Here is a 22,317-nt window from a genome sequence, read left to right as displayed (position 1 = left end):
TCAAAGAGCCCTGGGATGAGGATTGGGAGGTCTGAGTTCAGGTTCTTTGGCCTTGAGTATGTTCCCAGCCTCCCCAGGTCGTGGTTCTTAACACACTGCGTACCACCCACGGGTTTTCTCGGGTTTCGCGTGCCATCTGTTAAGGACCGTTCACGAGTTTTCTCGTTTTTCACGAGCCATCTGTTATGGACTTTAGATGTCAGCACACTGTCTTGTCCACATTGAATGAAGCGATCTCATTGGTGGAAACCGTGCAGGTCAATCTACAAAAAACTATGTAATTGCACAAACCCATAAAACATTGCAATTACATTGTATTTTCGTCATTCGACCCTGGCGTATGTCTTAGAGATTTCTATGTGGTACACAATGTATTAAGTTTGTTGCAAGAAGTGCATCCTTAGGTGGAAAGTAAATATGGACATTTGAGACCCACCATGGCCTGGGCCCTTCACCCTTCTAGCCTGGCACTTGGAAGGCTTTGGAATAAGGAGCGCTGACCTTACTACTCAGCTGCATAGCCCTGGTCCAGAGACACAGGGATGATATGCGCATCTAGCAAGGTGTTTTCTAGGTGAAAAGAGATGATGTATGTGAAAACCTCACTTAGCGACTGGCACTAGCAGGGTTCTATGTACATTAGCACCATTATTATCACCTATTTCCTCCCAGTCAAGCCCCAGGGGGAAGGTTAATGTGACCCATACTCTGTTCTTTCTCACGGGGCCTTGGCCTCCGGTGTTCCTCTGCCTGGAAAATCATTCTACCCTTCTCCATGTGCCTCAACACTATCTACCTTTTAAGGCCCGCTCCACATGCTACCTCTGCCATGCAGCCTGCCTGACTCCTGCCCAGACAAAGCTAACTCTCCTTCTGAACATTCACAGTAGCCCTGGCAAATATATCTCCTGGGGCATCCTGTCATCTCCTCTCTCAGCTAGGAAATGCCTTTCTTCTTCTTCTTCTTCTTCTTTTTAAAGATTTTGTTTATTTATTTTTAGATGGAGAAGGGAGGGAGAAACAGAGGGAGAAAAACATCAATGTGTGGTTGCCTCTTGCACACCCCTTATTGGGGACCTGCAGGCATGTGCCCTGACTGGGGAATCGAACCACTGACCCTTTGGTTCACAGGCCAGTGCTCAATCCACTGAGCCACACGAGCCAGGGCAAGAAATGCCCTTCTTGATGGCAAAGACTATTTTGGCCCACAGTTTCTAATACAAGAGGCCAGAGCATCTGGTAGGAATTCATTAGAATTGCAAATCTTCAGGTCCACCTCACACCCTATTGAATCAAAAAATCTGGGAGCAGGGCCCAGAAAACTGTGTTTTAATGAGCCCTCCAGGAAATTCAGATGCTTGCCAAAGTTCAAGAACCAGTGAATATGGGTTTGCTGAATGAATAAATGATTGAATGATGAGTTAAAAGTACATGTGCCATAAAAATGTGCAGGCTGGTAATAGTATTGACCAGGTCCTTATTGCCTCAACCGCTGCACTGGGAGAACAGAACCTTCACTTCCTGTCTGATGCGAGCCCAGCAATGACTACTGGCTTAGGCCTCAAGAGTCTGAAAAGACACAAGAGAAAGGATGCTGGCTGAAGCTCAAGGTCTGTACTTACGTGTCTGTGAAAAGTGGGGTGGGGTGTGCGAGAGAGAGAGAGAGCCCTCATCACACAGGAAAATCCAGGTAAAAGAGTTGGTGGAAATAGCATTTCCCCCGCCTTGACGCCCTCTGCCAAGGGTTTCCTGGCTGAGATTTTCCTTCCAGAGTAAAGAGGCAAAGGGAATAACCCATTACTTTCACATTTTAGGCTAAGTTTAGAGACAATTAGAGGGAGCAGAGTTCAAGGCTACAAAAAGTACAGTTTTGATGAGAACTGAAAGGGCTCATTCCAACACTCAACCCTCTCTATACACATCAGACAGAGGTCAAGACCCTAATGAGGAGGAAAACCAAAGAGTTCTCTGAGGGCTGGGCCGCTCCCTGAGCGCCTCCTCACCCAGAAGCTATCTCTGGGCCCAGAGGAGAGGAGGGTTTTGCTTTTACAATCTCCTTCCCTGATGCTGAGTCTTTTCTCCTCGTCTAGATTCTGGTTTCTGTCTGGCGTCCCTCTCCCCGCAACGGACCATCACTGGAGAGATGATGAACCTCTGGCTTTTTTTAAGTCCTTGGGGTGAAGTGCCTGGTTCCCAGAATGCCTCCCTGCCATCTGGGTCTCCCTGTCCCCGCCGTTCCACTTCCCTGCCCTGGCTTGGGTGACCCAATTCCAGGGGCTACCGAGTCTGCTCTGCCAACAGCCCAGGCGGCACTGTCAATCTGAGACAGCGCCGTCCACTCCGTCCCTGTCCACAATGGACGCGCCTGGGCCAGGCCCCAGGAAAATAAACCATCGGCTCTGCGGCTTTTTGGCAGCGCAGCTCCAACTTTTGTTTTAACAAGGGATAGGAGGGAGAATCTGAACCCTGTGGTTATCTGCACTTTAAAACATTTAAAGAGAGTCTGTCCACCTGCTTGGTACTTCGTGTTCTTTACTAAGTCCCTCAACCCCATACCTTCTATTATAAACTGGCAGCGACAATTCTGGGTGGGGGGCGGGGGTAGGGGGTGGAGGAGAGTGCCTTTGCCTGTCCCTGGGATTCCTCAGAAAGGACAGGGAGTTAGGTCTTCAGTCTTCAAAGGGAAGGGCTGGGGTGGAAAGAGGTCCTGTTTATAAGAACCACTCCCACTGGCTACAAGATCCATTTGCATTTAAAGGGAGAGTCTTCCCAGCCAAGAGCCCAATTTCCTTTCCATATAAGATAATAGCCCTTCTCACTGCTTTCTGACCATATCACTGCTGTGAGGGGAGCAGGGAAATCAGAAAGAAGGGGGTGGGGGGAAAGAGGGCAAGGGTTATGGTGGCAACAAGGGCATGGCTTGGCAAACAAGACCAAAGCTTGTTTCCAAAATGGAGGGGAGGGCAACTAAAAATTATCTGGGGAAACAGCCTATCATTTCCTTTCTCAACAGAGAGTTCTCAGAACCAGCACAGTGCTCTGATCATGTGGGACTCTGCCCTGAGGACTCTAGCATCCTCCCAATCTTCGCCCAGCATCCTACAGTGTCCTGTCTGAGTTCCAGGAAGATCAGAGTACAAAGTGTGTTAGTGAAGCCTTCAAGGCTGGGTCACCACCCTTGTGCAACTCTGGAAGGGGCAAGTGATCCTGGCTTCAACAAACTAGGGCAAGACAAGGACTGCCTCCGAAGGGCATTTAGCTCACGGCAGGAACAGGGTGGGTACACTGGAAAAGCCTCCAGACACTTCAGTTTGAGAGCTGGGGCAAAAACGCAGGGGGCTCTCTCTCTCTCTCTCTCTCTGGGAGCACTCCGTAGGCAGTGAGCTACAGAATGGTGGTCCCTGAGAAACAGAGGCAGCTCCTTGATGCTCCATGGGGAGTTCTGGAACTTTGTGGTTCTTATAAAAAAAAAACAAAACTATATATATATGGCTTTACCGCCATTCACAGAGCCCAGGTCAGCACTCGTAGCAACTTGGCTGCCGCACCAACCTCTTCGCAAAGGTGGCGAGCCTGGGAGCCTGGGACGGCCCATGGGGAGGTCTAAGGGGTTGTCACTCCTCGGCACATGAGGGAGAGAGCATCGGAGAGAGCCCGAGCAGGGCTTTCTTCAGCAGACCTGGTAACCACGGCCTCTTAGGAGGCTCAAGGCATGTTCTCCACTCCTCAGCGCAGTGTCCAAAGAGCATCGGAGCTCTCCTCCTCTACAGAGGTGTCCCCTCTGCAACCTGGCAAAGGATTCTACTCGCCCACACTGCCCCCGAGGGAATAAGAGGGAAACCATCCACGGTTTCCCAAGGAGCAAAGGCAGTGACCAGTGTCCCTGGGCGGCCAGAAAGCCCCTGGCAAGGACTTACACCAGAGTTCGTAGTAGTAGTTGCAGCACTGAGACTGTCCGCAGCAGTGTCCAGTGTCACAGATGTAGCTCTGATTGTTGGTGCCCACACAGGTTTCCTTATCCTGAAAATAAACAAACAAATAAATAATCAGCACATTAAATTATAGCTTTTAAACACCACTTCTCTTACCCTGACCAATGTGGCTCAGTTGGTTGGGCATCTTTCTCCAAAGAGAAAGGTCACCGATTCTATTCCCACCAGGGCACATGCAAGAGGCAACCAATCCGTGTTTCTCTCTCACATGGATGTTTCTCTCCCTCTGTTCCTCCCTCCCTTCCCCTCTCACTAAAAATAAATAAATAAAACATCTTAAAAAAAAATACCACTTTTCTTCTCATTCCCCTCTTTCTGGTCATCAGCCTACCCTTCACCAAAATGGTGTGTACCGATGTTTATCCCATTAAGAAAAAAACTATTAGAAAGAACAAGCAAGCTTAAGGGGGAAAACGATTAAAGGGAGAAGAGGGTTCAGCACATAGAGCCGACTGGCAAAGAGCAGAGCTCTCCTCAGACAGGGTTATGCCACTTTTTTAATATCCAAGCAGAAACACTTGATGTTCTAGCGTTATTTAAACTCAGCTGGTAACAAGGTGATGCTGCTCCTGTAATTAGCTGTGGTTTTAAATAAAAGCAGCTTTTCTGTGAAAGTTCCTAGAATAATTAACACAGTATGTATTCTTGGATTAGGCTCAGCATCTTGTTAGTCATTCCACATGATCTCCAAGGTTAATTACCGTATGATTCAAGAGGACTTAAAAAAAAAAAAAACAACCCTGCTACTAAAATTCTTCACTTTTAAGGGATGACCTGCTCAAGTGACCTAGTCCAATTTCGAGTTACTAAATCATCTTTTGCTTACCCAATGATCTCCTAATAACCTTGAGTGGATCTAGGATTCATACTGTCCCTCCTCAGGGGCAGCCACGGAAAGGGCACTGGTGGGTGACAATCCAGCAGTTGGCCAGATTCTATTCACAGCACTGGGGAATGGGGATGGAGGTGAAAAAGGCTTTTTGTATTTCACACTTAAAAGCTGAAATACCCCACCAGCCCAACATGTTCTCTGAACCATAATGTGTATGATGAGACCCACAGGTCACCTGCTCTATCTGGCTTTCAACTTTTATTCTAAAGAAGTAACGCATGCATTTACCGGACACTGTTTTGTGCCAAGTACCGAGCTGGGTATGAGGAATATACAAAAATAAATAAAACAGGGTCCCTATCCCCAGGAAGCTCGGCATTAAGAAGGGAAAAAGACCCTGCTCAGCAAAGAAATGAAAGCCACAGTATTGTATGTGCTGCTCCTCAGGCTGACCCTGCCCACAGAGCACATCCGGGTGGATGCCTGCCAGTGGAAACTTAAGTCACACGGTCGGTTCCTCCTCTCTGGGCCTGGCTTTGCTCGGCTGTCTACTTGGCCAAGGGTATAAACAAAGCATGCCAGTGACTGTCCACAGGGCTAGAGGCCGGGGAGCAATAGTACAGGCACCAGGAGCCACAGAGAGAGGACAAGAAGAGCTAAAAACCATACCCCTGGCTCAGTGCAGGTTTCCCCCACACATCCTCAGGTGTTTCCTGGTCTTTAAAGGGTCTTACACCCCAGTATAAAGGGTTTACTAAGAAGGAAACATGGGAAATGCATTTCAAACTCTTGACGGTGAGGGTTTCACAATACTGCAAACAATTCTTCCTATCTTTGCCTTCCTGTGTACACCAAAGGCAGAAGGCAACCGCCTAGTGGATGGCCGCCCAGTGAGACATCTCCTGTGAGGCTGGAGCATGTAGAAAAAGCAGATCTGCGCTCACTTTTGCTAGAACACACACTCTCTGACTTCAGGGTAAAACATTGCTTTCATTAGGACATCAAGAAGTTTCTCCTGAACCCTGGCAGGTGTGGCTCAGTTGGTAGGAGCATCATCCTGTACACTTGAAAGGTTGCTGGTTAGATTCCCAGCCAGGGCACATACCTAGGTTGCAGGTTTGATTTCTGGTGGGGGCATGTGCGGAAGACAACCGACATTTGCATTTCTCCACCCCCCCCTTAAATCAAACAATAAATACAATCTTTAAAAAAAGGACCTAATGATTCTTCTGCCTCCGGAAAATTCACCAGATGAGGTACAGGCCCTGCATACACAGCAGCCAACTGGTCCTAAGTGAGGTGTGGAATGGAACATGTTTGAAATCTAAACAAGTGGCATCCGCATGACCTACTGGTGTCAGCTTTTCTCTTGGCTCTTCCATCCCCCAAGGCAGGAAGCCTGATATAAACAGGATCCCACTCTTTGTCCCAGGGAGAGCAGAACTGTAGTAGCAGCCTTTAATCCAGAGTTCTAATGCTTTTTAACTAGTGTATCTTGTCCCCTGTTCTCCCTCTGGCCCCAGATAGAGTCCCCTAGCTGCCTGGGATGGTCTTGATTATGAATACTGTCTTTTTTTTTTTTTTTTTTTTTGCTGCAGAAGAAAGGAAATAAGATGGGCAGTTAAAGAACATAAGTACATAAGTGGGCTCATGGACCTTTAGCAAATCAAAAAATGAAGTTTAGGGGTAGTGAGATGAAAGTGTCAAAGGCCAGAAAGAGGAGTTCAGGCACCTTGGTTTTGGTCCGACCCAGCTCTGCCATAACAGAGGAACATAACTTCGGGTAAATTACTCAGTGGCTCTATGACTAGTTAAGATGCTCACTAATGTCCTCTTCAATCCAAAAAGCTTTGTTATCCTACCCATCACCCATTCCTTCTGACAAAAGAGCTCCTGAAATCTATGTCTCCTCTCAAAGTGACAGCAAAGGCCCTGGCCATCGTGGCTCCGTTGGTTGGGCATTGTCCCACAAAGTGAAAGGTTGCTGGTTTGATTCCCAGTCAGGGCACATTGCCTGGGTTACAGGTTCAGTCCCCATTCAGGGAACATACAAGAGGCAACCAATCAATGTTTCTCTCCCTCTCTTTCTCCCCCAGCTTCCCCTCTAAATAAAAATAAAATAAAATAAAATAAACCAACCACCGCCACCAAAGTGACAGCAAAGAACAACAGCATGCAAACGCTGTTCAGTGCTTTCCACCCTCCTGTAAAGAGGAGCTTAGCAGTGGAACACCCAGCAGACTCTCACAGACCTCCACGACCACCAGGTGGCTCAAGATCCACTATGAGGCAGCAGTGACTAAGAATCAGTCAAATCTGAGTTTAAAGCCCACTTTATTAACTTGTTAAGTTCACTATGCTTATTAACTGTGTGAGCGCTTGGGAATTACTTAACTTCTCTGAGCTCTTAATATCAATAGTATCTTTTTGTGAGCCATTATTGCCAGCAGGAGAAATGCATTTTGCACTCATTTAGATTTACATTCATTTAGAATGCATCCAAATAGAACTTCGCATCCATTTAGAACTCTTTCAGAATAGCAAAGTTCACTGGCAACATGGGCTGCTCCAAACACACAAAGAATAGAAAAAGGAACTGGAAAGAATGTAATGGAAAGTTCAAATATGGAAAATTCTCAGCACCCTCTATGATTACCCTTTGCTTTTCTTCCAAGCATATTCAAGCATTTTATACAGATTATGTGTTTCAGGCCAAGTCTTGAGGAGTGACCGGTAAATATCCTTCCCAACCCTCTTTCTCCAGAGGGGAACCCAAAAATGAATTTGGGCAGAAGCTCTGTATCCTTATCCTCCTGCCCCACTCCCAGAATGAACACAGAGCTTGTCCATTTAAGGTTTGTTTAACGAGCCCTGGCTAGTGTGGTTCAGTGAATTGCGTGACAGCCTTCTAATCAAAAGGCTGGTGGTTCGATTCCCAGTCAGGGCACATGCCTGGGTTGCAGGCCCAGTCCCCAGTTGGGGGCATGCAAGAGGTGATCAATGTATCACACATTGATGTTTCTCTCCTTCTCCTTCCCTTCCCCTCTCTCTAGAAAGTAAATAAATAACATTTAAAGTTTTGCTTAATGAAACAATGGCAATGCAACCTCCAGGAAGGCAGGGCAACCTGGGGTGAATAATATAGCTACTGTGTACTGAGCACTTGCTATGTGCTAGGCACTGGTTCAAATGCTTTGCATGTATTCCTGTATCTCAACTTGAAAGCAAACTTATGCAACAGGGAATTGAGGCCAAGAGAGGCTAAGTAATATGCCTAAGGTCACAATAGCTGGGAACTAGTTTGTCAGATTTCAGAGCCTGAGCTTTTAACTGCTATTAAGCTACAGCCTCCTTGGTTAAAGTTATACTTCTTCAGTTGCTTTTCCCACTTCAGTTGCTTAAATAAATCCAATAAAAGCCCCAAAACCAAATAAAATCAACATTTTGTCTTTGAGGGTAAAGATAAGGACCCTGCCCTGTGGAGCTCTCTGACTTTGAGAACAGGGTCCTTCTGCTTGGCAGCAAGGAGGGCCAGCCCTTCTTTCCTCCTGTGCGGGACTCCTCCCTTCTTTCCTCATAAAGTCGTATTTTCACATACAATTTACTTAAGGGCAGAACGGTGTCCCCGCCCAGTGTGGAACACAGGGCCTACACGCCTTCCTTCAGCATTTTTGAAGTACCTTGCACCAGCACTGAACTAGGAGTAGGGAACACAATGGGAAAATGGCTAAAAAAAAGTCACGACCCCTGACCTTGAGGAGTTTGCAGCTTTATGTAATTACGCAGATAAAACTGCAACCAGGCAGGAAAAGTGTAGTGATTCAGTGAGAGCTTACAACAGAAGAGACCTAGGGGCTAGTCAAGAAGCTCCAGAATGGTTTCTGGGAGAAAGGTAAGTTGGAGCCGAGACCGTCAGGATGGTTAGAAAGTTAGCGACAGGATGGTTAGAAAGTTAGCGACTCGAGAAGAGAGACAGGAAGAACATTCCGGGCAAAGGAAATGAAAAAAGCAAAGCCCTTTAGCTATGAATGGTTGAGGAAGTAGGAAGGAAAGTTAGGTAAGAGGGGAACAGACTGTGGAGGGAGGTGGTAAGATCAGATTTGCATTTTATTATTATTTTTGTTTGTTTTCTCTCAGATTTGCCATTTAAAGATATCTTCTTCCTGGCAGTTTTCACTTGCACAAAACTCCATGCTAGGAGGGTAATAAACCTTCACAAAAATGAAGTTTGTGCAAATAACATGTGCTTTTCTGCAGAGGTCTGTTACCTCAGGGAGGACCGTGGTGATAACCATCAGGATCCTCTTGGGTTGTGAGCATGTGCTTTCAAGCCCTAATACCACAGTGACTGGCTCCAATATATGGGACATCTATGGTCACCAAACAAAAAGCACAGGCATAGAAAAAACAAGATGACCAACATGGTCCTGGAAAGAACACTTTTTACAATGGAAAAGGATAAACAGTATGCCTTTTGCACATATGCAAAAAATTATCTCATCTCTTTGGTGGCAGCATATTTGTGGGACTAACTTTTTCCTTAAGAGTTTCCAGGTGTTATAGCGGCTATTCTTAGCTGAGCCACTGTAAAGGTCAATTTAATCAGCACAAGAACTTACAAAGTGCCAGCATAAAAAGAGGCACTGGGCAGTAATAGTTGCCCAGCGATGGTTTTAATTTGTCAATTTACGGGGCTGGAAAGCTCTACTAGCAACTGGCAACAGCATCTTCATGTCCTTAGAAAAGCACAGAAGTTTTAAAGTTTAAAAGTAAAAAAATAGGAAAATGGAAATATTTCATAGGATGCTAAAGCACAGGATGCCAACTAACTATCTTGGCTGCTGGATATGAATGAATTTGAAGCACCACCTCAGTCTGGCTTTCCTTATGGGGAAAAGAAACAGTTTCCAATGGAAACGTCCAATTCTAGAAATCAAATAACAAATCTATGTCAATACTGCTCCTCCTTCCCCACTTGCCAGGCACTGTGCAGGAAGCTACAGCCCTGAGCAAGAGGTTCTGGGTGGTGAGGTCCTCCTGCCTCTGGCAACACAGCTGGGCAGGCAACTTAAAAAATTCTTCTGTCAAACCCCGTAGAAATACTAGATATATAACAATATCCTTTTAATTACACATACGAGCCTGCGAGTCTGCAAGAAAGCAAGGCGGATCCCCAGGGAACAAAAATGTTGTGGGGAACTAGAAACTACACTGGTAAATGAGGTCAAGCCTTCCCAGTTGCCCTGGAAAGTGGCTGTTTGCTGCCCTTGGGCCTACTTGAAACAGGGAATTGGAACTGAGCACCAATATAAACTGAGGATCCTCAAAGAGAAAGAACAGACTAGAAAAAAACTAGCCCATTGGCAAAAGTGACAAAAAGCCCTGAACTGTGAGCAAAAAAGTATCTCCTCTAATAACCTATAACCACAAGGCCTTTCTGCAAGCTAATCTGAGACTTGAATGGTACTACTACATGGTCTGAAAATCCCCAACCCCAAAATTTAACAACAAAAAAGTGGCGCTAGCCTGACAATAACTCTGTGATATCTGGCTGAAGAAATATAACACTGATAAGATCCACCCTCCATCAGGGCATGAAAGAGCCCCACAAATAAAGCTCAGCTGAAGATGAACTCACAATTCAAAATACGAATATTTATGCATAAATAATACATCACAAAAAGACTTGGGAAATTCAATAGCAGGATAAGACTTCCTGAAAAAGACAAGATAACACAATGAGCAGATAAACTATAAAATACAAGCATGTTTCAAATGATTAAAACTAAAAAGAGTAAAAAAGATGAGAAAAGAACATACTGAAAAAGAGACACAGAAAAAGAAATTTGGGGGAAAAAGAAAACATAGAAAAATAGTTATTGAATTTAAGAACTAAACAGATGAATTACACAGAGATTAGACTAAATTAAAGAAGGAATTAGTGAACTGGAAAACAGATCTGGGAAAATCACCTAACAAAGGGCTTCTACCAATTAAGAGAACACGTAGAAATGGCAAATGAGAAATAAAAAGCTCAAGAAAGAAAGGAGAATGGAGGAGAGGTAATATTTAAAGAGATAAAGTAAGAATTTCCAGAACTGATTGAAGATATGGAACTGTCAGACAACAATAAATTCGCATCTGGGCACATTGTTTAAAATGGAGAACTACACAAAGACAAAAACATCTTAAATACATTCTGGTGAAGAAGACTGAAAATTAGCATGTGAAATTAGAATTTAAAATAGTAGTTGCTTCATAAGGATAATAAAACAGAGTAACAGGACAAAGGGCCTTCCGTGGGGTAGTGAGGAAAGGCTCCCCTGAGAAGGCCACATCTGAGAGGAGCCCTGACTCATGAGAAGCTGCCAGCTTAAGCCAACAGACGGGACCTGTGTCCCAGGCATGCTGAGTGCGGGAAAAGACATCAATGCAGGGATGGGCTCGGTGTGCTCAAGGGAAAGAAAGAAGACTGGGGTGGCTGAACACAAGAAATCGCAGGAAGAGTGGTGTGAGAGAGCTGAGAATTTGGCGGAACCCAGTCTTCAAATGCTTTGTGCAACATTTAAAATAATATCCAAAGTACCACAGTTGGTAAATTCATTGTTGGCTAAAATAGCTAGTTTCTTCCTAGCTCATAGAGATTTGAAATATTTTTGCAACTCTCATATCTACTTTTCAATTTGGGCGTCTTCCCTTTTTTTTTTCACCTGACTTCTCAAGTGTGGGTGCTACTGCAGAGAAAGCAACAAAATAAACTTTCTTTCCATTCTTTAATCAGGAACGGCTTTCCAGAAAGTAGACCAAATCCTAGCACTATCTGACTTTGGTAATGCTCTGTAACCAAAGGATAACAAAGTCTTCATAAACTAGACAGATTGGAAATGACTAAATGATAAAAGATAGGAAGCAACTTTAACTTAGAATTGGCTATTTTTGTTGTTGTTGTTCTATCCTAGATATAGTCCTCAATTTCTGAAAATGCAGCACTTCCAGGTTCTTAGAAAAAGACTTGTAGGTGGTCATAAAAAATGTTCTTTAAAGTTTTGTGGATTTACCCCTACGTTTGCCCTGATACTACTGGTTTTAAGGTTGTTTGAAGAGCTGAGGAAAATAAGAATGGTTCAAGGACACACATTCTGAATGGGGTGGAAGGAAGTTAGGGAAGAGCTGGGAGTGAAGGAAAGCAAGCCCTGGCAGAGGAGTCATTCAGCAAGGAGTCCTGGCCTACCTGTCACCTGATCTACCACTCTTTGATGGCAGGGTTGTCATATACCGCTTCTGTCTCATCACAATATATATACTATACATGACAATCATGCCTATCCTTTCAGATAAAGGGCAGGCCATTGCTAATAAGTAAACCAGTCGGCTTTGTATGAACTAGGATATTAGGGATGAACTTCTATGCTGTTTGGTTGAGTTCAGTAATTTTCCAAAAGGACATTTGCTGAGGGGCAGGCTGCCCTGACTAAACCAGTAAATCTCATCTGGGAAGGTCTGGCCTCTTCCCCCACGTTTGACAGTGTGCCTTTAAGGCCTCTAGACTCCAGCTTCCTGGGCTCAGGAACAACCATCCTCTAGCTGTAAAGTGCCTCTAAGGATAAAGCCAAAGGCTGGATGGAGCTACTGACAGACTTGAGAAAAGCCTAGAACCAATGGAGGCAGCTGCTGTTTCAAGATTTGGCTAAAATGCGTGCTGCTGAAGGGGCCCCTGATGTAGCAGGGATGGGGTGCATTTACTTCAACCTGGGAGGGCCCCCTGGAACATTTCTATCAGTCTTCCCTTAAAGAATGACTCTCTGCAAGAATCCAAGGAAGGGAAGCAGAATAGGGCATCTCATGAATAAGTGGCTACGCCCCAAACTAGCGATGAACACAGACAACAAATGCGACCAAACAGAGCTGTGCTTCCCAGAAACAGCTGTGCTTCCCACGGGCCCAGAAGCCCCTGGGGCGTTAGCTAAGAATGCAGCCTGAGAACTCCTGGGGGCAGGGACTGAAACTTTGCCTTTCAAAACATACACCATGGGTTATGCTCACATGTATTCAAGTTTGAGAACCATAGTCTTAGTTTTACAATAAATGTAAAATATACACAGTTCTTGCCCCCTAAAAGTGGAACAGTCTAATATACTTTTTCTAGAATCCCAAACACATCCCAACACAGTTACCCCACAGAGTAGCCACTTAGAATCAAGACACATTAAGTATTTATAATCTCTCCGCCTTGGGCCAAACACAATTTTTTATATTAATTTTCTTTATTTATTGATTTTTAGAGAGAGGAAGGGGGAGAGAAAGAGAAAGAGAAACATCAATTCCTTGTTCCACTCACCCATATACTCATTGGTTGATTCTTGTATGTGCCCTGGCTGGGGATTGAACCCGCAACCTTGGTGTATCGGGACGACTCTCCAACAAACTGAGCTACTCGACTAGGGCCCATAATTTTTCTTTTAAAGTAACATAGCAGTTGGGTATACTCCTATCCACACCAGAACTGCTGCTGCCAAAGCTACACTGCAACTGGATCCTCATTAAATAGCCCCCAAACAGAGCAGCCAGCAAAGAAATTAAAATCCATTTCCTGTGTTGCTATTAGAAACGTGAATAACAAACTCAGATAAAGCCACTTGACCCTGGTAGGAAAATCCCAGAGCAGAGACTGGAAGTTGCAACATATCTCATGATTTTATTAAAGGCTACTTGTCAATGTACAAGTGCAAGTAGGCCTGTGGGGTCAGGCTGCCTGCAGCAGTATAGGATAGTGGGTTAATGGGCCCCTCTTTACCTCCTGGACACTTAGAAGGAAAGGCAGTCCTGCTTTTGAGGTACCCTACCCCCCCCCCCCCCGCCGCCTCGAGTAATCCTTCATCACTGATCTCTTCTGCCACAGAATAAATGCACTGAGCAATGTGGCATTTCGGCAAGAGCTGGTGCAGAGAGCTGAGGAACAGAACAGCAGGTAGCAGGTGCCTCTTTGATGGAGCAGGAGGGCCCTTCAGCTGCTGCCATGTGTCCAGAGTTGGTCCTAAGAGGGTGGGTCCTTTCTTTCCCATGTTGTGCAACTGCCTTTACTGCTTGAAAGCAGGGATCACAAACTGGTGGCCCTCAGAACACAACAGGCCCACTAATCAGTTCTATATCTACATGGTACATTTTTTCCCACTTTTTTAAAAAATAGAAGTGCCTACAATTTCAAATGAGAACAATTCAAACAGAAATTCAGATTTCCAGCTTCTCTTGAAAATTCAGGACCTACATATTAGGGCCTTAGGGCCAAATGAGTCTGAGTCAGATGTCCGTGAGCTTTGGCTCCACCACAGCCTCTCTTCAATCCCCACTGTCCAATACCCCATCTGCGTCACTCAAGCACATCCCGGCCTGGCCCCTGTGGCCATCTGGTTAACTTCCCTTGCTCTCAAGTTCAGTAGTAGATCGTTCATTCCTCACCCTGAGGTTAAGACATGCCGCAGAGGCCCAAATATAAACAGCAGACATCTGACTTCTCTACAGTGAGGCTCAAGACATGCCAGACCCACGATAAGGAAAACAGGTACGTGGACAACAAGAAGGGGCCCTCTTCCCTGCATGTGGGAAATACCTCTACAGAATCAGGAAAACCTGCTGCAACAATACTCGAGAGGTAGGACAGAGAACCAAGCTCTGCCTGGTGACTGTGTTTTCAACCATCTGGCTGGGCTTTTTTGTTGCTGTTGATGTGCTTTTACAAGGGATTCACCGGTTTCACTTGACAGTGAAGCGCACATGTGAGGTTTCAGGGACCTAGTCCTCATTTTAAGCAAGATTCTAAATTTAACCCCATTAATGGGCAGCAGCTCCATCCCATTGCAGCAGGCTTTTGTTGGGAGCTAAAGAAAAAATAATGGGACTTGCATCGTGTACCTGTAATGTCTAGAGGCCAGTACCAGAGATCCAATGCCAGTAAAAAGTTCAACAAAAAGGAAACAATTTATTTCTACCACAGACAAAGGATCACATTAAAAATGGTCTCCCTGCCGTGGCTGGTGTGGCTCAGTGGATTGAGTGCTGGCCCACAGACTGAAAGGTCACTAGTTCGATTCCCAGTCAGGGCACATGCCTGGGTCCCTAGGTGGGCCTTCAAAAGGCAACCAATCAATGTATTTCTCACAAATCGATGTTTCCCTCCCTTTCTTCCTCTCACTCTAAAAATAAATAAAATCTTTAAAAAATGGTCTCCCTGCAAAGATACAAGATTTAAAAAAAAAAAATCTTCAGAATCCAGAGGCTCCATCTCCAAAATACTCTGAATAACTTTAAAGATCTTTCTGAACTCTAAGACCTTATATTTAAAGATTAAAAGATAATTTAGAAGAGGGAGAATTTAATGTGTTATCAGAGATAAATTAAGATAAGCCCACGCCTGTTATTAAAATAAGTGTAGCCTAGCCTTGGTGCAGCTGGTTGGAATGTTATCCCATACCCCAAACGGTTGTGGGTTCAACTCCCACTCGGTTGGGGCACAGGGAGCAACTGACTAATGTCTCTCTCTCTCTCTTTCTCTCTCTCTCTCATCTCCCACCCTTCCCCTCTCTCTAAAATCAATAAACATATCCTCAGGTGAGGACTTAAAAAAAATAAAATAACAGTAGTCTGTCCTTTAAGCTGTATAAAGTTATTTGGGCATTACTGAGATCCTACCCTTTGGGAGGCTGCTTACACAGATTATTCAGATTAAGTGATAAAGTGTCAGTTCCAGAAGGGCTGGATCTTTTCTACTGGCCTTAAAAAATTAACCCTGTACCTATACTCCTGACCAGGCATAGTACCTGTTGATTAGGGGCAACCAAGATGTCACAATTCTAAATCTCTGAGCAGATAATTAACACATATTGTTTAGAATGCAGCAGGAAAAAAGCACACCTATTTCCCCTTTATTAAAACATTCCACTTCCCTGAGGCCTGTGGCTTCCATGGCTGCTGCCTAAGGAGAGCGGAGCCCACTACTCATCAGTAGTTTCCAGCTCAGAGTTTCTGGCACTACTGACAGACAACTTGGAGCCAGACCGTTTTTTGCTCTGAGGATTGTCGTGCACATTGCAGGGTGTTTATTAGCTGGGTCCCTGGCTTTTAATGCTGGGTGCAGGTAGCAACACCCTCCCCCTACACCTCTTGTTCCAACAACCAATGATGTCCAAACATTGCCAGATGTCCCTCGGAGAGGGGGGCAAAATCGCCCCTAGTTTAGAACCACTGTTCCAGACAAATTTTACCACACAATTTACTGCAGAATCGTGTTCCACCCAGTCTTGTTGCCTGATGACTCATGGGCTCCCAAATGCTCTATAAACTCCCTGGGAGTAGGGCTGATGGCAGTCTCCCCAGTGCACCTACCCAGCAAAGGATCAGACATGCAAACCCTGCAGGAAGTGCTGGTCCTGGGGGCTGAGGGCCCAGTAACTGTAGGGGCTAGTCCTGCCCTGCCCTCCCTGTGCCTCGGCTACGAGGTAGAAGGGACCCTCGAAGGGTTCGTCGGGCCAAGGCTGTGGTGACAGGATGTCACATGACCACTGAGAGACCTACCCATAGCTCTCTGGCCAGGACAGGCTTACAGTAACCCAGCATAATCTAGAGCCTGGCCCACACCTCGGGGACCTCGCCCAGAGACCGGGGAGTGATCGCATGTTCTATTTTCGTTGGCAGCCACACCCAGAGGAGTGGGAGCTCACCGGTATCCATGGCGCTGCCTGGGGGGTAACCCCGACTTCCAAACCCTTGCTGAAAGTCACATGATAAGCTGGGCAGTACTTGAAACCAAGAATGGATCCCAGTTCAACGGAAGCTCCGGAGAGGAGTGTGTTAAGCAAGAGAAGCAAACAATGATAAATACCCTGGCCTCCCTGATGCAGTGCCCGAGGAAACCACTGTCTTTTATGCAACACAGTCCCAGCAAAGCCTTAGCCACTTTCAGGAAAAGCCGTTGAGTCAAACCCCAGCCATTCTCAGAGCACACCTGCCTCCCTCCCTCCTGAAGTGTGTACCTTGTTCCACCTTTGCCCTGCTTCCCCCTTTCAGTTAAAAGAACAAGCGGGTCAAGCCAGTCACCTAAGACTGAACCACCATTTTTAGAAACCTCCAACAGAGGCCTCCTGTGAGGTCCATGGTTTGAGCCCAGCTGGGCGCTGCCCAGAGAAGCAAAGTCAGAGAGGGGCACAGAGATGCCTACAGCGACTAGAAGCGAGCGCAGGGCCAAGAAGCCCTGGGGCGCAGAGAGAGGAAACCAGTGTCTGGCTGGTAGGGAATTAGGGCAGGAAAAGAAGCTGTATAGCCCAGCTTTTTAAGTGGTCCAAACTTACTCTGTTTTTCAGGACTAAAATTTACCTCTTCAAGGGAAAGGGGTGGGAGGGGGTGGATCAAACTCACGGGATATCACTGGAGGAAGTGAATGTTTTCTTTGGCTTTATCCCAGATAAAAGTTTCAAAATCATCAGATAGTCTTCTTTTCTACTAAATTATTGTCCAGTCCACAGGCTTCTCTTTGCTTTGATAACAGCAATGTGGTGAAAAACAAGCTCCATTCCTCTAAAAAAGCACCTTCTTGCAACAGAGATGATTGGGGTTTAAAAATTCACCTGAACAGGCTTAGGTTAGTAACAGCCACCCTTTCTTGCCTTTAGGGGACAGTAGGGAACTGAGGGGTTCTGAGGTCCTGCCTGTCACTTACAAGACTTTTACAGATCAGTTCCGAGAAGGATTTTGGCTTCAACCTCAGGTTAACAAACACCAAGTGTCACCTTGCGGTGCGCTCCACCATAGACAGCCATCTCCCTTCCAAGCAGGGTCTTGCTCAATTTGTCCTGAACCTGGTAGAGAGAGGCTAAGCACACACGGGAGGGTAGCGATGACGAGGAGCCAACACTGCGTCCTTTGCTGACCGCAGGGCATGCAGGGAGAAGGCCTGGCAGCAGACTCCGGCGCAGGTACCATACCAGGGAAATATGCATGAGCAGGGCAACACTGGTAAGACCTAGCCCCAGGGCCACCACTGCCATCCCTTAGCTGTGTGATCCTGAAGACAGAACTCCTTGAGCTCCAGTTTCTTCACAGCAGAAAGGAGGTTAAGACAACCTACCTCATGGGTGGCTGTCCGGAAAAAACAGTAACAGTATCATGTAATGTCAGCTAATAGTCAGCAGCGTAGGGGGTAAGTGGGAAGCTGACAGATTCCCTCTTCCCTCTCCCTAGCTGCCTGCCACCTTGCAGCTTTAGGCTGGCTATCACAACAGCAGCCTCGCTGTTGTCCTTGCGAGACCCTCAGAGCTCTCACCATGCCCAGGGAGTAACTGGGGGGTCCACATTCTAGTTGCCCTGACAATCAACATCAGGCCAATCAAGGGCCTGTGGGTACCATTGTCCCCTTCTGAGAGTGCAAACAGCCCCTTGGGCCAGGAGTTGATCCCTCTTAGATGTCCCAACCCATGACAAATTCTAACATGGCAAGGGCACACTGCCTAAGAGGGTCCCACACCTACCCCCATTGTGTTGGAGACTACTCGTTTCCAGTATCAGGGACCACGTCACTTTATCGGTGTGAACAATTTGGGGCACGGGGAGAGGCAACATTTCGAGGTACAAGGTATAAATTATTGTCTTGGTGGATCTAGCCTGCAGTCCATCAACTAGGACTTATCATTGACTGATCCATCCACACCCCTGCAGTGCAAGAACTGAGGCTGTTGGCCAGCGGAAAGGACCCCCTGCAGAGGCATCTCTTCATCTCTGTTCCACTCTGCTGTCACTCAGCGCCACCTGCCGAAGGTCCAGCTCCCTTCACGCTTGCTCGGCTTCCCCTGCCGGACTGTAAACCCCTTCAGGGCAGGACAGACTTTATACCTCTTGGTAAGCACCACAGCTTTGAAAAGGAGTACAGTGCTTTTCCAATATAGAATGTTGGTTGTAAGAATGCTCCAGCATTACAAAAATCAAGGCCTTCTGCATTAAACAGGAAATCAAATTCATGCAAATAGCAGACTAAGAACATTCTACTGCAATCTTGTTCTCTAAAAATCAGTAATCCATCTGTTAGGTATACATGACGGATTCTCTTAACCAGAAAACTCATTTTCTGATCTCGCCTGGTAATAAAAGAAGAGCATGCTCAACTGTGTGCTTTATCTAAAATTCGGTACACGGTGCCATTCTCAAAAAGTTCAGCAGGTGACGCTCTTCTGAACTTCAGTTCCTCTGAGCACAAAGGCCATTCTTTAGTCAACACTGTGTTAGTTCTTCCAAAGAACAGTTAAGACAGCTCCCTGGGAGAAAGCCACAGGCCTCACTGCCCTTTACAAACGCTGCACTGAAGGGCCCGAATGCTCTCCTCCCCTGTGACGTAAAGGACACCAACACTTGGTAAGCCAAATTCTTCAACACCAAGACTCACAAAAGAACAGTTTCCTTTCTCATCCACAGGAGAAAACAAAAACACTCCCAATCTGATCTGTCCAGATCGCTCTTCCCCCACCTCGTTTGTCTGGTAAACTCCTACTCATCCTTCAAGTTTCAGATCAGATATCACCTCAGGAAAGCCTTCCAAGCCACCTCCCCTCCCCCAACCTGATTTAAATGCTTTCCCATCTACTGCTCTCACAGGCCCTGGAGATTCCTCAGTTATGGTATCGGCACATTGTCATGTAATGATTTCCAAGCTGCTAAAGGGTGGGGGGGAGAGGGAGTCTCTTAAAGTGTAGCCAGAAACTACCAGGATCAGAACCACCTGGGGAACTTCATAGAAATGCATATTCCTGGATCCCCACCCCAGACCTACTGAATCTGCCTTTTCATAAGCCCAACTCACAGGTGATTTTTATGCATTTTGAGAAAAACTGCATTAGAGTATGAGCTTCCAGGAAGTAAAGGCTGTGTTTTATTTTGTCTTTGCATCCTTTGTACATTGACCCCATGTGTTAAGTGTTCAAAATTTCCCTACAGTGGGATTATTCAGTAAATGCTGCAAGCCTGAGAGTCTTCTGCCTGCGCGTCTTCACAGAGTAAAATGCAAATGTGCCCAGAGAAGAGCAGTGTCTTATCTGGTCCTTGGGCTTCCTAGAAACAACCTTCAGAAAATATGCCCCAAATGGAACAACACATTAATCCTACTCCACTCTCACAAACATCGAGCAAAGCAGTCTAGGTAGTGAGAAAAATCTTCAGGTTTTCAAATCAGAAAACCAGGGTTAAGTCCTGGCCGGGTAGCTCAGTTAATGGGAGTGTCGACCTGACACACCAAGGTTGTGGGGTGGTCAGGACTTGTACAAGAATCAACCGCTGAAAGCACATGCATGGATGCGCAGAACAACAAGTTGATGTTTCTATCCCTCCCCCTTCCTCCCTCTTTAAAATCAATCAATAAAAAAAATTTCTAAAAAGAAATTCTCCCTAAAATCAAAAGGAGCCTTCTAGAAGATTTCTATTAAAAAAAAAAAAAAAAAGTAAAACAAAACAATACAAAAAAACCCTGTTTTTTTTTCTTTTCTTTTTTTTAAAAACAAACTTCAGTTCAGCCCTGGCTGGTGTGGCTCAGTGGATTGAGTGCCGCCGGCCAGTGAAGCAAAGGGTCAGTAGCTGGTTCAGATCTCCAGTCAGGGCACATGCCCGAGTTGCAGGCCAGGTCCCCAGTAGGGACTGCGTAAGAGGCAGCCACATATTGACGTTTCTGTCCCTTTCTCCTACCCTTCCTCTCTCTCTAAAAATAAATAAAATCTTTAAAAAGACAAACAAACATCAACTACCATTTCCCTAACTTGCTGAACAACTTTGGGCCAATGGCTTAACGTTTGTCAGCCTCAGCATGCACTTCTGTAGAAATAGGATCACGCTATCACATAAGACAAGGTTGTGAGTTATGTGGATTCAAAAGGAAGAAAAATATTTAAAAGTGCATACATATTAATGTATGATAAAGACTACTTCCATATAGAGTTTATGTCATTTTTTTAAAGACAGAATTATCACAAAATAATCTTTAGAAGGCTAGCTTTTACAGAGGTCCAATAAAAAACATAGTTACACTGTCAGACACATAAATGATAGAAATATAAAAAATTATGTAACCAAAATACTCAAGATTTTTATAGGCAAGGCTTGAATCACAGAAGCCTGGGCAGAAAGGGCCTTCAAGAGATCCCCTAGTTCAGCCTTCTACCAGGAACCTGTTCAGAAACAAGAGCTAAAGATTCACTTGCTGCTGTTGATCCTCTGAGATGCTCCCCACAACAACTAACCACTGCATCCTCTCCCTTGACGAGTAGAGGGTATTGGATATGCCCAATACATAAGATGAACAATACATTAGTACAGACCTGGCTGCTGTGACTCAGTGGACTGAGTGTGGGCCTGTGAACCAAAAGGTTGCTGGTTCCATTCCCAGTCGGAACACATGCCTGGGTTGTGGACAGGTCCCCAGTTGGGGGCGTGCAAGACACAACCAATCAATGTATCTCTCACACATTGAAGTTTCTGTCCCTCTTTCTCCCTCCTTTCCCCTCTCTCTAAAAATAAATAAAATCTTGTAAAAAACAGTATGTTAGTATAGCAAGCCACAGCCTCCGAATTTTGCCAACACACAATGGTAGTCACCAAATGACTGGTGCAAGAGCTCCTGTCTACCACACTCTCCACATCTGCAAAAGAATCTACCCTCTAGAGCTTTTGCTTTCCAGTACTCCTGTCTTGCATCCTTTAGGAATGAATAGATAAAAATAATAGTTATGAGTGAGTAGCTCAATTGGTTAGAGCATCATCCCAATATGCCAAGGTTGCAGGTTCAGACTGGAGTCAGGGCAAATGCAAAAATCAACCAAAGAATGCATAAGGGGAACAACAAATCAAGGTTTCTCTCTATCTCTGCCCTCCTTCCTCTCTGTCTCCCTCGAATAAATAAATAATTTTGAAACAGTTATGTTTTTTAACTAAATGACTTCTCTCAGCCAGCCAAGACGCTACTGTTCTAAAAACATTTTCTGTGAAACCCTCCCAATAACTCTTTGTGTAAGTTTTACAGTTTCCATTTCAAAGATGAGGCTCAGGGCAGGTAAGCAGGTATATCCTGACCTCAGAGGAGTGAGGATATAGACACAGGTCTTTCTGGCTCCCCAGCCCTGCTCCCCCCCTGTATCAGGCACGCTCCTCGCCAGCTGACAAAGCACGGGATCCTCCATCCGTCCCATTTCCAACACTGCTCAGAAGCCGCACCTGGGGCTCCCTCTGCCCATAGGTTAAAATGCCAGCCCTGGGGGACAGAGGAAATGCTCAAATGGGATCCCACTCTCTGTCTATCAGCTGCATCAAAGAAACACTGAAGTTCAACAAGAGCACTAATGGGATGTGTGTAGCTTTTCAGAGAATCTTACTTCTAAAAAAAATGTCAGGCAAAGCAAGGAAGATTCGCTCACCCAGGACTTTTCTGAGTGAGTTTCAACAAGCAGTCTTTAGCAGGGACTCTCTAACTAA

General features: G+C 45.6%; 1 protein-coding gene across 2 annotated transcripts in view; it reads right to left on the bottom strand.

Moving 5' to 3' along the window:
- Positions 1-22,317, bottom strand: part of WBP1L (WW domain binding protein 1 like) — a 55,863-nt gene that overhangs the window by 10,842 nt on the left and 22,704 nt on the right. For both annotated transcript variants that reach the window (XM_054581436.1, XM_054581437.1), the window contains exon 2: positions 3,918-4,020. In XM_054581436.1, the coding sequence (XP_054437411.1) occupies positions 3,918-4,020 (103 nt within the window). The remainder of the gene's footprint in view (positions 1-3,917; positions 4,021-22,317) is intronic.

The sequence above is a fragment of the Pteronotus mesoamericanus genome, unplaced genomic scaffold (genome assembly GCF_021234165.1).
Source record: "Pteronotus mesoamericanus isolate MK-2021 breed Mesoamerican mustached bat unplaced genomic scaffold, CSHL_Meso_final contig_657, whole genome shotgun sequence".
NCBI classification, from domain to species: domain Eukaryota; kingdom Metazoa; phylum Chordata; class Mammalia; order Chiroptera; family Mormoopidae; genus Pteronotus; species Pteronotus mesoamericanus.
This window is presented reverse-complemented; position numbering and strand designations above follow the sequence as displayed.